The sequence below is a fragment of the Phalangium opilio genome, unplaced genomic scaffold (genome assembly GCF_054372755.1).
Source record: "Phalangium opilio isolate 3A_F unplaced genomic scaffold, DU_Popi_V2 ptg000521l_1, whole genome shotgun sequence".
Lineage (NCBI taxonomy): Eukaryota > Metazoa > Arthropoda > Arachnida > Opiliones > Phalangiidae > Phalangium > Phalangium opilio.
Window position 1 is genome coordinate 528,328 of NW_028324240.1, and position 22,234 is coordinate 550,561.

At 35.5% G+C, this 22,234-nt stretch overlaps 2 protein-coding genes across 2 annotated transcripts; one reads left to right on the forward strand and one right to left on the reverse strand.

Annotated features, from left to right (window-relative positions):
- Positions 1-15,054: 15,054 nt before the first annotated feature.
- On the reverse strand, positions 15,055-16,026 carry LOC149589660 (uncharacterized). The gene is made up of 3 exons (XM_089861830.1): positions 15,360-16,026; positions 15,219-15,295; positions 15,055-15,153 (listed from the first exon to the last, which is right to left on the reverse strand). Exons 1-3 carry the CDS (start codon positions 15,823-15,825, stop codon positions 15,055-15,057), a joined length of 642 nt encoding a protein of 213 aa, XP_089717956.1. The 5' UTR covers positions 15,826-16,026.
- Positions 16,027-16,829: 803 nt separating this feature from the next.
- On the forward strand, positions 16,830-17,913 carry LOC149589661 (uncharacterized). Its single transcript, XM_089861815.1, has 3 exons — positions 16,830-16,882; positions 16,956-17,000; positions 17,079-17,913. The coding sequence occupies exon 3, from the start codon at positions 17,090-17,092 to the stop codon at positions 17,477-17,479; it is 390 nt and encodes a 129-aa protein (XP_089717941.1). The 5' UTR covers positions 16,830-16,882; positions 16,956-17,000; positions 17,079-17,089; the 3' UTR covers positions 17,480-17,913.
- The last annotated feature ends 4,321 nt before the right edge of the window (positions 17,914-22,234 follow it).

Genomic DNA, 22,234 nt, shown 5'->3' on the forward strand with positions numbered 1-22,234 from the left:
GGGTGAACGCAGGCTATATTGCAAACTAGCCAAGTCAGAATTTTCAGGCTACGACCGCGCTGAGTGAGTCCAGCTGACACTCTCACACCCTTAGCGCCCTTAAGTTGACAATTACAAGTTTACAACAAAGAAAATCAATAAAATTTCGAATAGTATGCACCCCCTACTGCTTGCGAACCATAGAAATGATAGAGACGCCATGGGCCTGGCATAGAACCGTGTGACCGTAGTCTATCATACCGCTGCTATAGACCCTTTCTACTTAAAAAAGAGAGATGTCAATCCTCAGTATCGGGATATACAGGGGGTTGACCCCTCGACGTCTCTACTCTTTTTATGATCTTTCCATCGAGCGATATGGAAGGAAAAGTATTTTCCCCGTGTCTTTCCCTCTTACATATATTAAGTTTAACCAAGACTAAAAATCATAACGTCCCTATTGAATTTGCCGCCATTGTTCAAATTTGCACAAAAACAAAAGGTTTCACTATAAATCGTTCAGACCATGAACGGGGATATGTTAGCAACCTATTAACGACACAAAGCCATACACGTACTCTCCTAAAAATGATAAATGTAGTTATAAAATGTAAACGGGGAATGGAATTGTGCTCGAAAACCCGAGATAAGTAAATTTTTCAAATTATTGAGAGGGAATAAATTGACTACCAGTAAATTAAGTTTATTCAATGGAATAGGGTGATGGAACATTAGTTTCTTAAAGGGGCTGTCCGACGGCCGACGCCCTCTCCTTTTTTACCCACCCGCCATGTTAAGCTCTACGAGAAAGATCGTCCTTTGTCCCACTGTCCGAACAGCATCTTAAGCATGTAAGTCTTAATTTAAAAAAAACTTTTTATATCTGGGCCTTCAGTCACTTGCTTAACTCTCTTCTTATCGATACTTTTTAGGTCTTGGTTAAATCCAAGACGCGTTTTGATTAATAAATAATGAGATTATGTTAGCTCAGGCGATGGTACACGAAAAGCACAATGTAATTTATCCAATTAACAGAACAGTGTTAAAATACTTTTCCATCAGTAGCGGTTCCACTGACATTATACGAGAAAATGTCTTTATGGAAAGACAACCATCACGCGTAGTTATCGGCTTAGTTAGAACAACAGCCTTTAATGGAGCCCTAGATTTGAATAGCTTTGAATTCAATCATTTTAATTTAAGCTACTTGGCACTAACAATTGGAAATCAAACATATCCCAATCCTCCGTTTACACCCCACTATGCCGTTAACGAGTATTCCAGAGAGTACCTCTCAAACTATACGGCCTTGGATTTGTTCAAAAGTAATAAAGGAAACTGTATTACCTTTGAAGAATTTAAAGAGGGTAACGCTCTGTACGCGTTCGATCTTACACCGGAAGAACAAGCGGGCGCTGAACATTTGTCAAGAAACAAACAGGGAAGCCTAAGAATATCTATGAAGTTCAAATCTCCGCTAGTCCATAACGTAACTGTAATAGTGTACGCCGAGTTCGAATCTGAAATTATAATTTCTAAAGATCGTACCGTGATTTATAACCCATCGGGATAATGAATACGGTGGAAATAATCGAAATTTTAACGCGTGAACCTTTTTTCCTCGGTGTATTTGCTTTCGATCAAAAACCATTACCGCCAAAGCAAGCTAAATATTGCTTTTGTCTAAATACGGAACCTTCATCGAGTCCAGGACTTCATTGGTTAGCTATATATGTAAATAATAATGTAGGGAACTTTTTTGATTCTTATGGAAATGATCCCTCTTATTATAATCTTAATGATTTTTATGTCTACGCTAAAGAATGGTTTATAAACCCTGTACCTGTTCAATATCCATTATCTTTAACATGCGGTTTACATTGTATTTTTTATCTAGTTAATGCCTGTTACGGTTATAATCTAAACGTTATTATTCAAGATTTATATAAACCAAATGATTTAATGTATAATGAAGCTTTGGTTCTATTGTTTTTATGTAATCATTTGTTGAAACATCAAAATAAATATTGCAATCAATGAAAAAACGTTTATTTAAATTTTTCTTTCCATAGTGTAGTGGGTACAACAGTTTTTTATCTTTTCTGGTTTTACGTTTAGAATGAAGAGGCGAATATAGTTCTTGAAATTTTTTAAATTCATCTAATGATTGAGCCACGCTGTTTTTACGTAGAGTTTTTTTTCTTTTGGGTGTTGGAGACTTAGCCGCCATAGCCGTAGCCGTAAATGGCTGCCATGTCAAGGTGGACCCGCTAGGTGGTGCTTGAAAAATGTAGGAACCCGGTGCAGAAGCGGTAGGCATAATGGGGGTAGTTGCGTGTATTCCTGTTAGGCTCGGAGTAATGGGTAAAGTAGCGGTAGAAGTAGAAACCACCGGGGCAGAAGGTAGCGCTGGATAAGTTGTAGGAGGTGCCGATACAGTTTTTACGGTAATGGGTTGTACTAGTTTCTTCATATTTAAATATTTTTGCAGGGTTTCCAAGTATTCTCTAAGTTTAGTTTCTGTAGACCCGGACTTTCGAAGAACGTTATGCATTTCTTGATCTAGCTCAGATAATTCTTTATCCACCGGATCCAAAATGGTATTGGCAGGCACCAAAACCATTTTCTTCATGTTAAACGTTTTATAGCTGAGATAGCACTAGGGATAATACTAGCCAGTAACATTGGCTCCGCCTGATTGATTAATCATCAACTGACGCTTCTTACTTAATGGCAAAGACTTTTGAGCCAATAGCCTTATAACTCTCCTGTGACGTTTTAAATGACTTTTTAGTTTGGAGGTCAAATGTATCCCGCCGTGTGTAATGTTAAAACAAATATTACAAAGCGTCTTTAATTGATCTTTGGTACTGTTTTTTAGAATGTGTTTTCTTTGAATTTTATTGCTTCGTTTACGCAAAGTTAGGTAGGGGTATTTCTTACGAAGTGAGACCGGCAGAATCATTGTATTAAATAGATTAAAAATGCGTCGTCACTCTTTCTTATTCGTCGATAAATACGTACATATTTCCATCTGGAGGGAGAACATTTGTTCTAACTCGTAGACATTCATCCGTGGCTTGATGACAGTCAATCAAAATGTACGAGTGCGGCTTTTCAGTAGCAATGGCGTAGGCCTTCACTAGAAACTGACTTTTTCTAGGAAAAACTTGCCTACTTAAAAATTGTATTGGCGATGAATCCCTGGGACATTTGAATATTAAAATATAAACGCAATTTAGGCTAATCAATCTGAACTATTTATTTTTACTACATAAGCTCTGTGTAATTAAAATTATGCTGGTATTATAGTGGTGACTCCCCTTAATAAACATATCAGCTATTTCTTTACTATTACCACATTCTGAAGCTAAATCATCCAACATCAGGAGGTTATTTTGATTTCTATTCCAAAATTCTTCGTTATTCGGAGGTAACCCTTCCAAAAATTCTATTTCAGGGATTTCCCTTTTCAGATCATCAAATTTATTTTGGTAAATTGAATAGCAATAAACTATCCGATCTGGTTTTGGTCTAATCATGCATATTCTATATCTTAATAAATTAAAAACCCACGATGATTTACCACACATGCTAGAGCCTGCGCATAACATCTGAAAGGGTGCCACAAATTTTATTCGACACGCCATGGTTAATAAATGTAATTAAAATGACACAAAAATTTCAACACTCGAATATTTTATTGCTCAGTTCGAATTGTATATATTTTGAGTAACATTTTTTCCACCTTTCGAATACGATCTTTAAACCTTAGCGCATCGTAAAGGGCGTAATTACGTCTATCTTCGATAGGTATTTCAAACACAGTTACATTTGGTGAAAAATGTACATTCTTTTTAGATCTACTCATCCTGAGTTGTCTCTGTTAAGTAACCATATGCAAATGTATTAACTACGCGCTTCTTAAATGTATATCCAAATGTCTTTTCCATTTTTTTATTTATTATTGTTGCCGTATATTTATCTCTACGTACATTAAAAGGAACGGCTACTTTAATTCTTTTCGATTGATTATGAATACTTTCAAATATGGAGTCAAAATTTACAATATTTTCATTTATTCGATTTTGAAGACTTAAGCCCTTTACTTTCACGATAGTTTTGTTGTCTGTAGTTTTCAGGGCGTAACTTTTTGGAGCATTGCAAACAAATTCTAAAATTGATTCCTCTCCCATTTCTATTACCCAACACCCCAAGTTAATACCGGTGGGGGGTATGTAGTCCCCCTCTTTTGCAACAAAGATTACGCTATCAGTATCCATATAAAGTACACGCTCATTCAACTTTGCAAGTGTTTCATAAAGAGTTAATCTACCATAACATGAAACAAAGCTGGCAACATATGGGTTCCCCTTATAATATGTGGGTTGAAACTCATCCTTAAAACTATACGTTAACAAACATAGCTCTTCGTTTAGGGGCCTTAAATCTATAAGTTCTTTTGTGTCGTCTACTAAAATGTCAATTAGATCTTTATAATCATCTATTATGATAGACTTTGGTTTGTTAGTATTTAATCCAAATTTTCCCCATAGTGAGTTCAAACAAATTTTTGAGATTGCTCTCATAGCAGGGTTTTTAGTTACCTCATCCATTTCGATTTTGATTCCTTCAGTCTCATAAATTGAATCTAAATATTCCCTCTTTTCTTCGAAGGTTTTAACTGAGGAGGGGAACCCCGAGTTGGCCTGCTTAATCTTTAAAAATTTATTTACGTAACCACCGAAAAGTCCGTCGCTTACACCTTTTTCATATTTGAAAGTTTCTTTATAATGATGCACTTCTGATATTTTTAAAAGTTTGTAACCCATTTCCATAGCTTTATAAATTTCTGGGGTACACCACACGCCCGAAATTGACCTTTCACTATCGCTATGACTACAAAGTTCAGTATTTTCTTCGATTACACAAGATTTACATAAAGGAAAATACAATCGCCCATTATGTCTGTAGGGTAATACAGGAATGTACAGACCATATGGGGGTAACAATGTCGCCGACATGATTCCAAAATAAGCGTCTTTCCGATAATCAAAATTGAATTGAATCACCTCAGGGAAATGCTTCGGGTAAATGCCATATTTATTTTGACTAGGGTATAAAGACATAATGTCAAAATATAAAATACGTTCATTTTTACTTGGATCTGCTTTAAAGTATAACTTTAGGGGTTTGCATCGTCCTCCATAAAGCGCTGATCTTGATAAGATAGGGTCACACACTTCGACTGAATTACAAAATTCCCTAAAATCTGAATTTTCAGCCATGAGTTTATCGTAATCACATTCCCACTTAGTAATGATCTCAGCCCTAGGATGAAGCTCTTTAATGTATTGTATTCTATCAAGTCCTTTTTCGTAAATAACTTTATTGGTTTTCTTAACTACGCTATTCCACTCACTTCCTTTGTAACACGTTTTACACGCGTGATATAAACAGCCCATGAATTCTAAAATTATTTCCGGGTCACCACAATAACCATCAACTGCATATGGTCCAATTTTCTTTTCTCCCGATGCTGACATTACAGTTTGAATCTCGACCTTTCTTTCCTTACTTACCCATGCCATCCATTTTATGGCTTTCTTGCTCTGGTTACCTGAACCACGGAATCCAGGGTTTGGAACGACACCAAGGGTATTCTTCTGTAAGTATGTGTGAAGATACACCGAAGTACAAGCTCCAGCTATGGTTATCGCACCGCAATTCATTGGGTCTAAACCCGTTACTGTTTTGAAATGGTTACGAAAACAGTCTACACCCTTCTGAAGGACTTGGACATCAGCCACGCAATATTCTTGTAACTCTAACATGGCATTATAAACGGTTTGTTTTGACTTTTCACTATACCACTTTTCAAAAGCTATGTTATCATCTTTTTTCATAAACTCTGGCTGAAAATAAGATTTATCGGGAATTTTTCCACAATAATCTAAATTGTTTTTGTTTATAAAGATATATGGGAAAAACTGCTTGCAGGTTGAACCCAACTGAAATGTCTCCGATAAAGCCCTTAATGGTATAGTCAGAAAGGAAAAACTACATATAAATTTTGGTTTTTAACAAACATTGCTAGCAGTTTTGCTCCATCGAATATAATTTCTATTTTTCCATAATTATGGACTAACCATTGTAAAATGAAAAACCCGTCATAGGCTCTCATGTTATGAGCAACAATAGTAACATTTTCAAACCTAGGTTTGGTTACTCTACGTCTTTTGTTGTCTCTTGTAAAAACAATTTTTTCATCTACTTGGGTTAGGTATTGCATAAATTTGTCTACGCAATCTAGTCCTCTAAAAATGTTATAATCGTAAACATTTTCCTCTATTTGCATAGCAGAAACTAGAAGTATTGGGGTATGAAGGGAATTATCTACTATACATTCGGTATCGAAATAACAATAAGTTGTTTCCTTATACTTTTTAGTAAGGGGTTGGACATAACAAAGCCTAGGCGGGTATTCAATTTTACATTTTGGGCATACTTTACTACATTTGTGATTTTTTTCTATCTCCTCGCAGCAAATTTTGCATCTTTTTACTTTTTCACAAATTTTATTAGTTCTATGTATTTGGAAGCATTCGGGACCTTTAAAATACCTATTACAATCTGGACATTTCACGACGTCCAAGGATGGGCTCTCGTGGAATGTCTCAGAGTAACATCGCCAACATTTTGTGGGTTCATTATAACATTTATGATTTGAGGCCCTAAATACATTACTAAATGTTACTAAGCATTTGTTACAATAAGAAACACATCCGAACATGGCTGCTAAACTTTTAATAACATGCATATGTGTATCTACAAGCAGAAGGAAAATTTTTTTTCAGCGTAAATTTCACCTTCATAAATTTTCTTAAAATTATTTTCAGCGCTAAACACTATAATTTGGTATTCGGGTTCTAAGATTTTTTGAAAAGCCGAAATCTGTTCTATACTAACGGGTCCTACCGGTAAGTTAGCTTCATGGTGAAGTTTTAGGGCCTCTTCCTTCTGTAGCGGTCTGTTAGGTGCCTGTATTCTACGGTATCGGTTATAGTCGAAACCAGATCTATCTTGTTTTTGTTGTTTTAAATAGGTTAAGTCCGCAACCATTTTTCCGCACACTATGCTTCGAGCTACGCAAAGATCGTCATCGTTTAAAATTGGTAAAAAAGTTCTCCCGTTTTTCATGTAATGTTCTAGTGATAACATCGATCTATTTCTGACTGATTTTCTACCCGATATTGGAATATCAGTTTTTAGAAAAATTGCATCAATTCTAATATGACCGTCTAAAATGAAATTACGATTTGATTGACTAACTTGACTTATAGCACCAAAAAGCCTATCAACTGTCAGTTCGTTCAACGCCATAAATCTTAAATTTATGGCATTTTCCAGCTGGTCACTTCTAACACAAAACCTGACTCTGTTGTAGTCTCTACCCGCGTTGATAATAGTCTCAATGATTGATTGAAATATGAGTTTCAATTTTTCATATAGTTCCGTCACACATATTTTATCAAGGTTTTTAAAGATAATTTTGTATTCGTAGGATGAACAGTTAAATTTCCTAGATCTGGCTACATTTACTTTAACTAATTCATAAAAGTTTTCTGCTCTAAAAATAGAAAGGTCTAGTGGTTCATCATCAGACATTTTACTACTTCAACGTAACCTTCAAAATGCTCGATATTAGTTCCACTACTTCCGGTATATCGACGGCCTTCAAATCCAGTTGCTTCTCGCGCGCTTGGCCCCTATATTTCGTTATTAGACAACCCTTTTCTTTTATTTTCTCGATTTCCAACATCCCAGGCAAACAGGAACTTTGCGGTAACTTATTCAGAGATGCTAATTTCAAAACCTTAACTAAGTCGTCTACTATTTCAATGGGTATGCATACCCCCGATTTAAGTGGTATTCTGGGTAGAGCGTACTTTCTTATGTCTACGTATAATTTATTATTAAACTTGCATAGTTTAACTCCTATTTGTTCGGATTGACTAAACTGTAGTTGAAGAGTCTCCCAAGGGTTGCTGCTTTGAGCCTAGATAACATAAAACTATGGGGTAGTAAGAAAAAGTACCAAAAATATATATTTATATATATTACTTACAATTTTGAAGAAATTATTAATCCTATGAAAAACATTAACATGTACAAAAATGGGCCAAGCCTCGCTTCGTGCCCTTTCCGCCGTAAAACGTTCTGAGATTCCATGTAGAGCCAAGTCTGCCTTTTGTTCTCATTCAATCGCCAATTGAACAATTATGTTATAAATTAAGTCCTTTTCCTAATTAATAACCAATATTCTTTCACTCTATCATTATTATACATCTTTGTTCGTATCAAAAATATCGTGACTTGGCAATCGCAGGTAAGTAATATTAAAAGGAAGTCACTAAATCGTTGTCGATTTTAAAATAATCGAAGGGATGTTCACTAAATCGTTTATGGTATAGGGGATATGTACAAGTTTATAAGATGAGTCATGCTCAACCCTATGTACAAATTATATGGTGAGTTATGCATAACCCTATTTACATGTTTATTAGGTGAGATATACATAACCTTATGTACACGTTTATAAGGTAATTACCTGCGCTTGCCAAGTCACGATATTTTTGATACGAACAAAGATGTATAATAATGATAGAGTGAAAGAATATTGGTTATTAATTAGGAAAAGGACTTAATTTATAACATAATTGTTCAATTGGCGATTGAATGAGAACAAAAGGCAGACTTGGCTCTACATGGGATCTCAGAACGTTTTACGGCGGAAAGGGCACGAAGCGAGGCTTGGCCCATTTTTGTACATGTTAATGTTTTTCATAGGATCTCACTTCTTTTTGTAGACCCTCTCGTTATACTTCGGTAGTTATATTAAAAGAAGACCCTCTCGTGGTAGTTCGTTTACCAATATAATCGCTAACGTTTCTCCATATTTACGCTGAATTACCCCTTTCGACCCGCAGAGAATATGCAATAAAGATTGTACGCGATATCCTAATATAAGAATGTAGCATCAGTTACGACACATTTCTTTTCAATTAGCTTTAATATATATTTAACTTTCGGTTAACTTTGGCCCATTACGTCCTTTCATCAAGAACACACACCATTACTGTTAAAAAGACGGCAGCGCCATCTAGTTTTAAAATAAAGAACTAAAGAACAATTTTATAAAAATTTCGGGATGTTTTAATTTTTCTGTGCTTTATAAAATAAATGAAAACTAAATCCTGAATTTTAAGTTTCTATCTACCCTAGAAGTACCTTAGAATTTTGATGATCGGTGAGTGAGTGAGTGAGTGACAAAATAAGGTAAATTTCACCTGTGATATTTCTAAAAGTATATAGGGTAGGAACTTGAAATTTGGAAACTATAGCTAGAATTGACAGTCCTCGCGGCAAGCAAAATGTCAGACTTTTACCTATACCCATCGCGAAGTTACAGTGGGCTTAAAAGAGCCACGAGTTGCTTCGAGAAAAGGATGTCAGTGCTCGACTTGGCTGGGAGCACTGCCGTGCTCCCAGATTTTAGCAGGGAGATTAAGCGAAAGCAATGAGGATATTTTGTAGTTTGCGGGGCGGTGGGTGCGGTATTTATATTGTTCAGACTTCTTAAAGGGAGTGTAAAAGGTAATTTATGTAGTTTATCATGCCTACCGCTTTTGCACGTTAAAGCAGGGGAAAATTGGCGCGACATACTTAAACGAATAGAGAAATAAAACTTAACAACCATACCTTTAAATAAAATTAAAATTTCTTGGAACTCAAGCCTTAGAAACCATGACGTTTTAGTTAATTCGAAGTTCTGGCATAGAAGGATTTTTCTTGGAATTATGACTCAACGCAACAATTAACTTTGAAGTCTAATGAGCCTTATATGTGCTTTACTATACTTAAACTACCTTTGCCAAAAAATCTAATATCACCTCCGTCATACATTGTATAAATAGTAGTTATTGGAAAAATAGACTTATAGTTTCACACTCAAAGATCACAGGTAACATTAGGTCGATTGGTAGCGTATTGGCTGCTAAATATGGAATTCGAAAGATCCTGGTTCGATTCCAGTTATCGGTAAGTAACCTTTCAATCGACCTAATGTTACTTTTTGCGAATATTTTTATCTAATTAACAGTAGGTATTTAAGAGGAAATTTAAAAGTTAAGGGCACATACAACATTCAGTTATTAACTTTAAAGCATCTCATCATATATTTAAAATCAATATGGAATCTCGGTCACCCATGTCTTTGAGATCCATGGCCATTAGAGCCATGGTAGTAACAATGGAATTCGTTTTAGCTAATACGGAGCAAACCTTTAATGATATTAAGAAAACAATTCCACGCCAACTTTGGGGAGTATCTGAACAGGTATTTTGGAAAGCAGCTATTGGTGAACGAGGGAACCTGGGCGAAGAGGATCTATATCCCGAAGAAATACCAAATTGGCTTTGGATCACAGAATCAGAAATTGAATTCGAAGTGGATAATCGCTTGACTTTTGCTCAATTTCAAGCTACGCAAAGGAATAGAGTTACCACCCCTTTCTTTTTATTGGATGGGTACCACCACATAGAATATGACTTTTTTTAAAAACATGGAGAAAAGATGAAAGGAAATGCCAACGTAGAGTTTGCAGAGACTGTTTTGTCTTTTTTAGCGATATGGACGAACCAAATACGAAATATCTAGCGGTAAAAACTCATACAGTAGTGCATCGAGACGACATGATGGTAGAAGTAATTTGGGACGTCCAGAAAAGTTTCTGTAGTAATTGCATAAAAAACCTTTATTTAATATGTATAGTGAGGAATTTTGTTCGCATAATACCGGCTGGCATACTATTAGCAATCGTAGATCATTTACATTTAGAGACCAAGAAGAGGTAACTCATACTAAAGTGGCTCGTGTATCTTTTTTACATTAATTTTTTTTATTTATTGTAAATTGTAGTATAATAAACTAGAATTCTCAGTCAGATACATTGTTTTCATTTCTAGAGAAAAGGGTTTTACATCTCGCATTCCTAGCGAAAGGGTTTTACAGCTACCATTTCCAGTTAACAGGATGGTATGACTTTTGTTTCATATGAAAAGGGTTGGATTTTCTGCCGTTTAAGACAACTAAATAGATGAAGCTCTATACGCATTGCTAATTTAAATGAAGAGAAGGAGGAGTTCGTTTATTTTTCGTTCATTACCCATTTTTGTCATGTATATTGATTTTATTTTAGTGGCTAACACCCTGGCACGTTTATAACTCATAACGATAGTTCATTTTTAGAATATTTTTCTTGAAATTTATTAAAGTGCACATTTCAAAAACTAGGCACCCCAAAACTAATTTAAATATAGCAAAAAATGTTACCTTTCAATGTGAATATATGTATTCCTTATTTAAATTGATGATCACAAAAACAAACGTGGTTTTTTACTCGAAAATTACACGCTTGAAACCACTATATCCACACAAATTATATTTTGCACTCGTACTTAAAATCTTTTTCATCAATAACTTTAAACCAAGTTGAAAACAAAAAGCCTTTTTTAAAACATTTTGACCATTTTTCTATTGAAATTTCAGATAACTTGTAAGACCTCTAAATGACCGTCTTTAGCTGATTTCTAAGAAACCTCCGATTCCAAGAAGTGCTTGTAACAGTAAAATCACGTGCTATAAACGTTCTAGTACATAATTTGTAATTGGTTAGTTTTTTAAACCTTCTAGCCAGATGGTTAAGTCAGCCAATGAGCTTAGCACTTCTTAATACAAACAAAGGTCTTTCCATTTATATTTTGTATAGCTGACTTGTAAATATTCCATAAGAACAGGACGTGACTTTGTAAATATCGCCTTAATTCTATGCCATTAGAAAATGCTTATGCCGTCGACCGTCAACAAAAAAAATAATCTAACTTTAACAATAGAAGTTTGTAACAAATAGTCCCAATGTAACAATAAAAACGTTTGTATCATTAGAGTAAAACTTAAGGCAAATATGACGTCATTCGTCGAACTGTTATAATAGACGTCATTCGTCGAACAGTTATAATATAGGCGCATTGATTGGTTGAATTAGATATGACGTCATTCGTATTACTCTTTTTTTGGAGATCACCTGAACTTTGAGGAAAAACTATATTAGGTAGGAACTCAACGTCGAAATCGTCATTTCTTAACCGCTTTAAAATGAACCAAGTTCACAATATTTCGGAGAAAGTAGAAGTTTGGGTTGGTAATGTCACGACCCCAAATGTATATTTTAGACGTACCGACACTCGTGTACAAATATCATTAAAGAAACACGTTTGGTCTAATATTTGGGAGTTTTCCAACGAAATCGACGCTTTCTTCAAAGGAAATTCGCCGAGGTTTTCCGTCTGGCTACATCCAACTACTACCAATTTAAAGCTAGAATGCTTCGTAAACCGGAAAGGTCATATATTTGACATAAGAAAATACACGAGAGGATGTCGAGAAAAATACAACATTTTGTACGCTACAAGCGGGGGCATTTCCTTTAACCAATCTAGTTGGGATTATTTGAAGAAAATTAAAGCCCTCATTCTACAGGGCCGGTAGGCCCTTGTAGATATGACATGACACCCTTCCGTAATGTTAAAGAAAAAGTCACACCTTTTAGGGTTAGCGTCCCATAGAAAAAGCATTAAAAAATTTTCGGTTTTTTAAGGCAATTGAAGCCGGCCATACGGAAAAACTATAGCGAAGTTAGTTTTCGGGATACTTCTAAATTAACAAGCATTTATTAAATCGGAAACTTACCTGTTTCGATTTTTAATTAATGAATTCTAATTTTTGTAATTTAACTAATTAAGATAGTACGTCAAAAAATTACTTTTGGGTCAGATGTCAGCCTAACCTTATAGCGCGCTTAAACCTATTTTCTTCATTTCGTTCTCGTTGACAACTAGGTTTGTGGGTGCTAACAAGTTACGTTGATATATTTCAAACGTTTGCTTTTATGTTGAAAATTCCTAATTTCATAGCAGACGACAGTAAGGCAACTAGAATTAGTTACTTTGGTATTTTGTCCGAGCTTGAACACCTTTGATTGGATTTGCTATTTATCTATAACACCCTTAATAACAAATACTTTGATATCAGGTCGAATTTTCGTCTAAAAAATTAATTCAGATAAATAATTACAGTTAATAGAGGTTTTTATACCTTTTGAAGTAAGTTTTTCGACGTTCTTTACGGCCAAGGCTTAAGTTGTATAGACTAATGTCAATTCATGTTATTTCCCCATAGAGCTTAATACAGTCGAAGGCAGAGGGCTGCCATTACCCTATTTTAGTTACTCTGTGTAATTATAGTCTCATATAGTGTCTTTCCTCTTTAAAGATTATTAAAAAGGCTGATTTCCAGCTCTGAAGCCTCTCATTTGTTTTGGAATCCTGTGTATAGTCTGCTCAATTTTATGCTACAAACATAGCCTAACCGGGTTAACCCTAGGTTTTTTATGCTGTATTTACTTTTACCAACAGTGGATTTTGCTAATTCATAAATATAAGTAACAGTGGTGCTGATTAATCCTGGAGTACAGTGTCGTTATGTAATTTAATTAGTCAAATAATTTCCATGTTTACATCAGCGCAGATTTTTCCAATGTAACCACGTCAGCAACGGAGGGTTACGTTGTTCGCTATCTCCACAGTTCACATTGCCGTTTGTTTATTTGTTTAAATTGCTATGAATTGTTTAGGTATTTAATTTAATTACTGTTATTGAAGCCAAAGTTGCTAAACTATAGAATCACATCATTCATTAACATATGTTATAGATGATCTATATGTTACCGCAAATTTAGTACGTGGTATGATAAAAATTGAACACATTGTGTTGGCAAGAATGAAAAACTCTTCTAAAATTTACAATTAAGGTGCTTTGAAACTCATTTTATAAGCTAAATCAACACTGCCAAACCTCAATCCTTGATTAATTTAAACTTAATTAAGTATAATTAACGGGAATTTAAACATGAAATCTACATTATGGATGAGAACTCGAGTAACTTTGAAATAAAATACTTAATTAAGATTAAAACTGCACAAGCTGTTAGTATAGCCCCATGTTTTCTATCTTATACTTAGTTTATTTAAATTATCTTTAAAGTACATTAATAGGCGCGAAATTCGAAAGTTTAAGGTAAAATAAGATTCAAAACCCGCTAAAAATTGCAATTAAGGTTAAGTATATATTGAAAGTCATTTTTAACCTAAATGTACACTGCCGAAACACAATCCTACGTTAATTTAAAATCAATTAAATATAATTAACGTGAAATCAAACCAAAAATATTCATTTTTTGGATTCAAAGCTCAAATAACTTTTAAATAAACTGTTTAATTAAGATTAAAACTACCCAAGCCGTTGGTAAATCCAAACATACTGCGGTGTCACTTGTTGAACGTTAAAGCGACCTTCTTCACTTTAAATCCCATGACCTGCTCAATCTGGCAATCTTTGAAAACTCAACTTTCAGGTACTTCCAGTCCCATTTGATATACAGGGTCTTCAGTGTAGGAGCTAAGTACCATATCAAAATTTCAACAACGGAAATCTTCCTGAGGGAGAACTGACAGAAAGTTCATTGTGTTTTGAACACTGGAGCTGTTTACATTAGCGCAGTTCTTTCAACATTACCATATAAAATACACAGGGATTATGCGAGAAAAAACATCGTCTTTTTTTTAAATAACTGTTTTATTTTTAAAAAAATATTGAAGAAAAAATTTTGTAAAAATTAAAGGACATTTTTCTAATAAAAAAAAATTATAATTTTAAACAATTGTAATTAGGAAAAAATAAAGTTTAAAATAATTCATAATATTAAAAAAACTATAGTTTAAAATAAAAATTTTCATTTAAAATAATAACACTTGAGAAAAAAAAATATTTACAAACCAATTAAATTTTATTGTTAATGCCAATCCTGTAAGGAAATCGTTTAAAATTGTGACTTAAATTATAATGATGAAGGTCCAATTCTGTAATTGTTTTAGTTGTGATAAGGGACATAAAGCTTACGAATTTAACTTGGCCTCTAGTTCATCCAGGGACATGTCGTCCCCGGAGCCCTCCTCCTCCGCCGGCTCGTCCAAGGAGATATCCTCCTCAACCGGCTGCTCCCCAACGCCTTCAGGCTGGGCCGGCTCCTCCCCAGCGCCTAGAGGCTGGGGGGCTGCACTCCAGCGCCCTGAGGAGGGGTAGGCGCCTCCCCACGCGGAATCTCCGCCAACGGATTTTGTTGGCCATTTTGGACCCCTTTCAACAGAATTGAATAATACTTTGTACATTTTGACATTTAAGTATCAAACGAATTTTATACCACGAACGCGGCTCCAACAGTCGCGTGCCAAGTGGCCATAGCGATCACAATTATTGCAACGCCGGCCTCTGGCGTTGCGACCGCTATGGCCAACATGGCCTATGCGGCCTCCACGGCCTACGTGACCTCCACGGCCCCCGCGTCCTACGTGGCCTCCACGGCCCCCACGTCCTACGTGGCCTCCACGGCCCCCACGTCCTACGTGGCCTCCACGGCCCCCACGTCCTATGTGGCCTCCACGGCCCCCGCGTCCTCCACGGCCCCCGCGGCCTCCACGGCCTCCAGGACCTCCGCGTTCTCCACGACTTGGAGGCGGCCCCATTTCCCCCGTCGCAATACGGCCTCCTCCTCCACCTTCCTCGCTTCCATTACTGTTAAGGTGCACATGGTGCACCGTAACATGGCAGTTTTCCGAAAAATAAAATAGTTTATCCATTTTCGTAACTACAATTTGAAATAAAGACATTTATTTTTATGGTACTAATCTTTCTTTCACTCACGGACTATTTTCACATTCATGGAAGCTGATTTTAATAGTAAAAAATATTAACGGGATTGAAAAACAGGGAAGAAAAAGGTTGCACTGGAATAATCTTAAGTCTTATTAATTTTAACAGTCTTGTAACCTTGTTTATCTTAATTACGGGCCTGTATCGTAATTTTAATATTCTGCCTTCTTTCTACTTCCCCTAAGCCTTAGCTGCAGCCATGAAAGAAAGCAGCGTTCATGAACCGAGGCTTAAGGGATATATTTTGAAAAAAGACGTTAAAAAGATTTCAAAGTGAAAATATAAGCTGTTGGTGCTTTAAAGGCTACTAATAATGTACTTAAAGGCAAAATAAATTCTATTTGTTAATAAATTTTCCATTTAAAATCATATTCCATGACAATAAGTATAAAGCTAAATTCGCCTACTTCTTCTGGACGCAATGTTTTAAAAGAGTAAGTGCGTTCAGCAATCACAACCAAGTTCTCGGTTTAATGCCGAATTGTAATTTTATACGGAACCGTAACCCAATGCGCTTTTATGGTACACCTAGCTGAACGTTGCTAATTAAACCGGGAAATACGGTAAACTTAGTTTCTACATCTATAGACCTTTTCCGTGGTTTTAAAGATAAAATAAGAAAATTCAAATAATAACAGTTATATTTGCAATATTTCTTTTTTTTTCTAGGATAACGACTTAAATTGCAGGAAACAATCACATAATAATTTTAAAAGTCGCGGTATAGCAAGTTTGTACTGTTTCAAGCGACATCTCTAGGAAAAACATGTTGAGGCTCTCTCTTAGAAGGGACGGCAAACAGTATAATTTCGGCATTAATGTTCTGTTTGTAACCTTTTTCTTGATCTTAATATAAGTTTAGTCATTATGGGTAATTTCTTTACTAAACTACCTGTTTAAAGTAATAAGCAAGTGTTCAGAATCTATTTACAATGCCATACAATAAACGATGTTCAAGTTGTAGTGACAATCTAGCCCAAGATGGTTCTTACAGTTTACATTTATTCCCGAAAGGTATTGTAAACCTTAACAAAAAGTGCCTTTTTGGGCGACTGGGGTATTTGGCTAAGTATTTCCCAACATAAAGGTAATGGTGATCTTACTGAAAAGTGGATTCTGGCTACAAATCGTGGTAAAAAGTGGAAACCGAACAAAGTTTCCGTTATTTGTTCAAAACATTTTAGTGACGACGATGTTATTGTTACTAAAGGGAGAAAAAGGATGTTACTTAAACCACATTCAGTACCAATTCTTGGAACAATTTTACATAACGAGCTTGAAGAGAGCTCAAATTCTAAAATTCAACTAACAGTACATGACGATATAAATCTAGTACATGTTCAAGCTTCTGATGATAATGAAAGAGAAACAGCAATTAAATCAAAACCAACTGAAGGTAACCCAGCGCTTGTAGATAAAGTCATGACACCCTGCATGGATAGAATTAGTATTGAAACAGCGAAAATTGGCACCGAATGTAAAGCTACGCAAACAGTCATTACAATGGCTTCAAAAGGTACTCAGACACTTAACATAAACAATGCTTGGTTTCAATCGAAAGAAGTTATTCGGGTATTGCTACTAGAAGAGAAAACATTCCGAAATGATTGATTAGAAACAGTATCAAAACTAACCACAAATGAAGAATGTAGTATGAAGAATAGTTCGAAAGAAGAAATGGAAAACACTTTTTAATATTTTAAACAGATGCCAGAGATATTTGTAAAGAATACCTTTTAAATTCCTTCCAAGCTTAATTGCAACAATTGCAAACAACATGCGACGGAAGATGAAGTCTAGAAATTGTGAAAGGAACTAAATGCAAGAGTAATTTTTACTGAACATTTTGTCATTAAAAATCAATGACTATAGAATTGCATCAAAATAAATGTTTGCCTAATTTTCACAAATTTAAATAACATCAATGGCAGTTTTGAAAAATAGCTTCGCTTATTTTTTCTTAATTAAATCCATTTTTGTGATTTCATTCTGTGTACGTTATTTCAAATAAAAGTGAAAATTATTGAGATCACATTTTCCACAATTATTTTAATTATTTCGAGGCTTATTGGTTAAAATTTTCAAATTTCTTATAATTGAATAATCAGGGGTGTGCAGGTATCGCGGGTACCCGACTCGATATCTGAAACATATTTTTTTATGAGTCTGACAAAATCCCTATGGGTCCAGTTTATGACGCGCATGTTTCAATATTTCTGTCTTTCATAATTTAACAATTTAAGTAGTAACATGTTATTAATTAATATTGTTAAGGGAAAATGGCTCAGCTTTGAAATCTAGGTTTTAATTGGACTGTAAGGAAGAACAAAGACTTGTCTGAATTGGACACGCGCAAGCTAATTTTGGGGATTTTGACGGACCCTAGGACCCAACGGGTAATTGAAAATTGGACCCTATACCCGCGGGTAAAATTTTCTATTACCTGAAGTTTACCCGCACAGTTTTTATCATAAGAGATTAAAAAAAAAGCAAACCTATTTCTTCATTAATAGACTTTTCCATGCTTTTAAAGGAAAAATATAAGAACAATATAGTTACAATATTTCTTTATTTTTTTTTCTAAAATAGCAACTTGACTACAGGAAATAATCACAACCACATATTAATTTTAAAAGTATTAGTATATAACAAGTTTGTGCTATTTCAAGTGACGACTTTAGGAAACGGTGTAGTTTAAGAAATATGTTTATCTATTTGAAGGAAGAAACAGTAATTTTATCTTCTGATTTAATCAAAGAAGGTAAAAAACGAGTAGTAGAAGGCTTGACTGAAGTCTTCTGGCTTTAAAATATTCTCTCTGAACTTCCTATGTGGTCCTAAAATGCTTTCCCAAAGCTGCTAGTTCCGCTCCCGTTCTTTTTACCCTCTTTGATTTAATATAGTTTGAATAACAATTGCAACGTGATACTTGTCGGTTTCAGTAAATACTAAACTCCCTTTTACATACAGTCATGCCACCCTGCAACGAAGGAAGTATTGAAACAGGAAATATGTCACCAAATGTAAAGCTCAACTCTACCTGAATTTTACCACTTCTTCAGATTGAACATTCCTCGCGAGTTTTCTTCCATACTATTTAGACGCACGTTTAATGTTTGAATCAAAACTCAAATTTATATCCTGGTCATAGGCCTAGTTGTGAATTTGGCTGTTAATAATTTCAACAATATTTCTCAAACTCCATCTTTCTAGAAAATCCAATGGCGTTTTGCATTTTTGTTAGCCACTTTTTAATTCATACCTTTAGACAGACGTGGATCGTTGATATGGGAATGGGTAGCAATGTGCAAGTTGTTGTTTTAAGTCATTTCAAATCAAAGCAAGAGTCATATTATATTGGCCTTGAATAAAGACGTAGTTCAACTCACTAGATTATTACTGAAATCCAACTATAATTAATTAATTGGCCTAAGTTGGCTATAAGTTTACTAATTTCGAAACGTAGCATTTAATTGAACGTTCAAGGATGTTACCAAAGTGTGCATTGCGATACGGCAACATTAAAATTGTATAAATTACGTTCGCGGGACCCGGAAATTTGGTAAAATTAAAAGAAAAGCTCTCACATAATAAATAAAATTAAAATTTAACTTTGAAGTCATAGAAACAAGAAAGATCGACCAAGGCTTGACTAAAACCATGGATGATGGTTAAAAAAACACAAATTTCAATGGAGGGTTATTCTCCGCATCTGAGTGGGGCGCTGTTTGTAGGTCTTACCGTGGAAGAAGGGGTTGGCCTTACAATCTTTTGCGTTATCCGTGGAGTACTAGCAATCTATTACCATGGAGAAGTATTAAGTGATCCAAAGAGAGAATTGGTGTATTTTAATAAGAATTTTCGTTTACACGACAATAAATCTACTCCACGCAAAATATCCCACGGAAACGACAATCAAACTCAGCCTCTCTCTAACATTTGCAAATTTCTTCGATAACATTTCAAACTAAACTGAACTGAACTGATCATAAGCTAGCTGGAAAATATAACACGTTGACACTTGTCTCGTGTTCATTTTTGGCTCGAGGACAGATAATTTCTTGTATTTTTGAATTTATTTCACGAATTCTAGGTTATAGGCCTACTTTTCTCCAAGCCGTTTAATTAGTTTTGCTGCAAGGGTTGCTTAGGGTTTACGCTTTTTTAAAAGCGTTCTAAGCTTAACTTTGCTGCTTTGAGGATTTATTAAAGTAAGATTTCTGTTGATTTTTATTCGTTGTTTGTGCTGTATTCTTTTATGTTTCCTTTGTTTGTGTTGTATCCTATTTTTCTTCTTTACGGCTTCTGTAACACTGAATAAAATAGACCTATTGTGGCACACTGAGAAAACCTTCAGTGACTTGGTAATAGACCTATTGTGGCACACTGAGAAAACCTTCAGTGACTTGGTAATAGACCTATTGTGGCACACTGAGAAAACCTTCAGTGACTTGGTAATAGACCTATTGTGGCAAACTGAGAAAACCTTCAGTGACTTGGTAATAGACCTATTGTGGCACACTGAGAAAACCTTCAGTGACTTGGTAATAGACCTATTGTGGCACACTGAGAAAACCTTCAGTGACTTGGTAATAGACCTATTGTGGCACACTGAGAAAACCTTCAGTGACTTGGTAATAGACTTATTGTGGCACACTGAGAAAACCTTCAGTGACTTGGTAATAGACCTATTGTGGCACACTGAGAAAACCTTCAGTGACTTGGTAATAGACCTATTGTGGCACACTGAAAAAACCTTCAGTGACTTGGTAATAGACCTATTGTGGCACACTGAGAAAACCTTCAGTGACTTGGTAATAGACCTATTGTGGCACACTGAAAAAACCTTCAGTGACTTGGTAATAGACCTATTGTGGCACACTGAGAAAACCTTCAGTGACTTGGTAATAGACCTATTGTGGCACACTGAGAAAACCTTCAGTGACTTGGTAATAGACCTATTGTGGCACACTGAGAAAACCTTCAGTGACTTGGTAATAGACCTATTGTGGCACACTGAGAAAACCTTCAGTGACTTGGTAATAGACCTATTGTGGCACACTGAGAAAACCTTCAGTGACTTGGTAATAGACCTATTGTGGCACACTGAAAAAACCTTCAGTGACTTGGTAATAGACCTATTGTGGCACACTGAGAAAACCTTCAGTGACTTGGTAATAGACCTATTGTGGCACACTGAGAAAACCTTCAGTGACTTGGTAATAGACCTATTGTGGCACACTGAGAAAACCTTCAGTGACTTGGTAATAGACCTATTGTGGCACACTGAGAAAACCTTCAGTGACTTGGTAATAGACCTATTGTGGCACACTGAGAAAACCTTCAGTGACTTGGTAATAGACCTATTGTGGCAAACTGAGAAAACCTTCAGTGACTTGGTAATAGACCTATTGTGGCACACTGAGAAAACCTTCAGTGACTTGGTAATAGACCTATTGTGGCACACTGAGAAAACCTTCAGTGACTTGGTAATAGACCTATTGTGGCACACTGAGAAAACCTTCAGTGACTTGGTAATAGACCTATTGTGGCACACTGAGAAAACCTTCAGTGACTTGGTAATAGACCTATTGTGGCACACTGAGAAAACCTTCAGTGACTTGGTAATAGACCTTCTCTGGCTTGCTAAAAGACCTGTGGCTTTGCAAAAAAATAACTATAGTGACTTGGAAAGCGACCTTTTTGTGGCAACGAAACACATCTTTGTGTGCTAAATTTAAAAACTCAAAATGGTTTCTCGAGAAAAAGCTAGAAGGGACAAGAGACGTTTGAGACAACAAAGTCAAAGAGGGTTGATAGCTAAAACTAAGACTTTAGCGAACAAAAACAAATCAAAGTGCAAAAGGTACTATATAAAAAAAACAGCTCTTTCAGAAGAAAAAATCGAGTGATGGACTCAATCGCAAGTCTTTATTGACAAGTTCAATAAAAACTCAAAAGGTTTTGCAGGCCCCTAAAATAGGTGGCGCTTCTCGACAAATAAAAGTTGGTGCGAACCCGACTAAGAATTATGTTAAAAAAGTCTCCTTTAACAAAGGAATTTTTAAAACAAAAAATAAAAAAATGATTGCCGTAAGTTTCAAGCGGTTTTTGGTGACGCGACTTACGGACCGTTTAATGACGAAAAGAACTTTTGCTAATTCACGTAAAAAGCAAAGTTCCAAATTTGCATCCCACAAACTCCTATGCCAGTTGCTATCTGGAAAAACATTCTATTTAAAAAGGCGAATATATTCGGCCTACCATGCAAGGCGCTCGTTACTTATTGAAGATTTCAAAAGTTTCGCGAAGAAAGTGCAAGAAATTGGATTGGTGGATAGTGACAATTTTATCAAAGTCATTGGA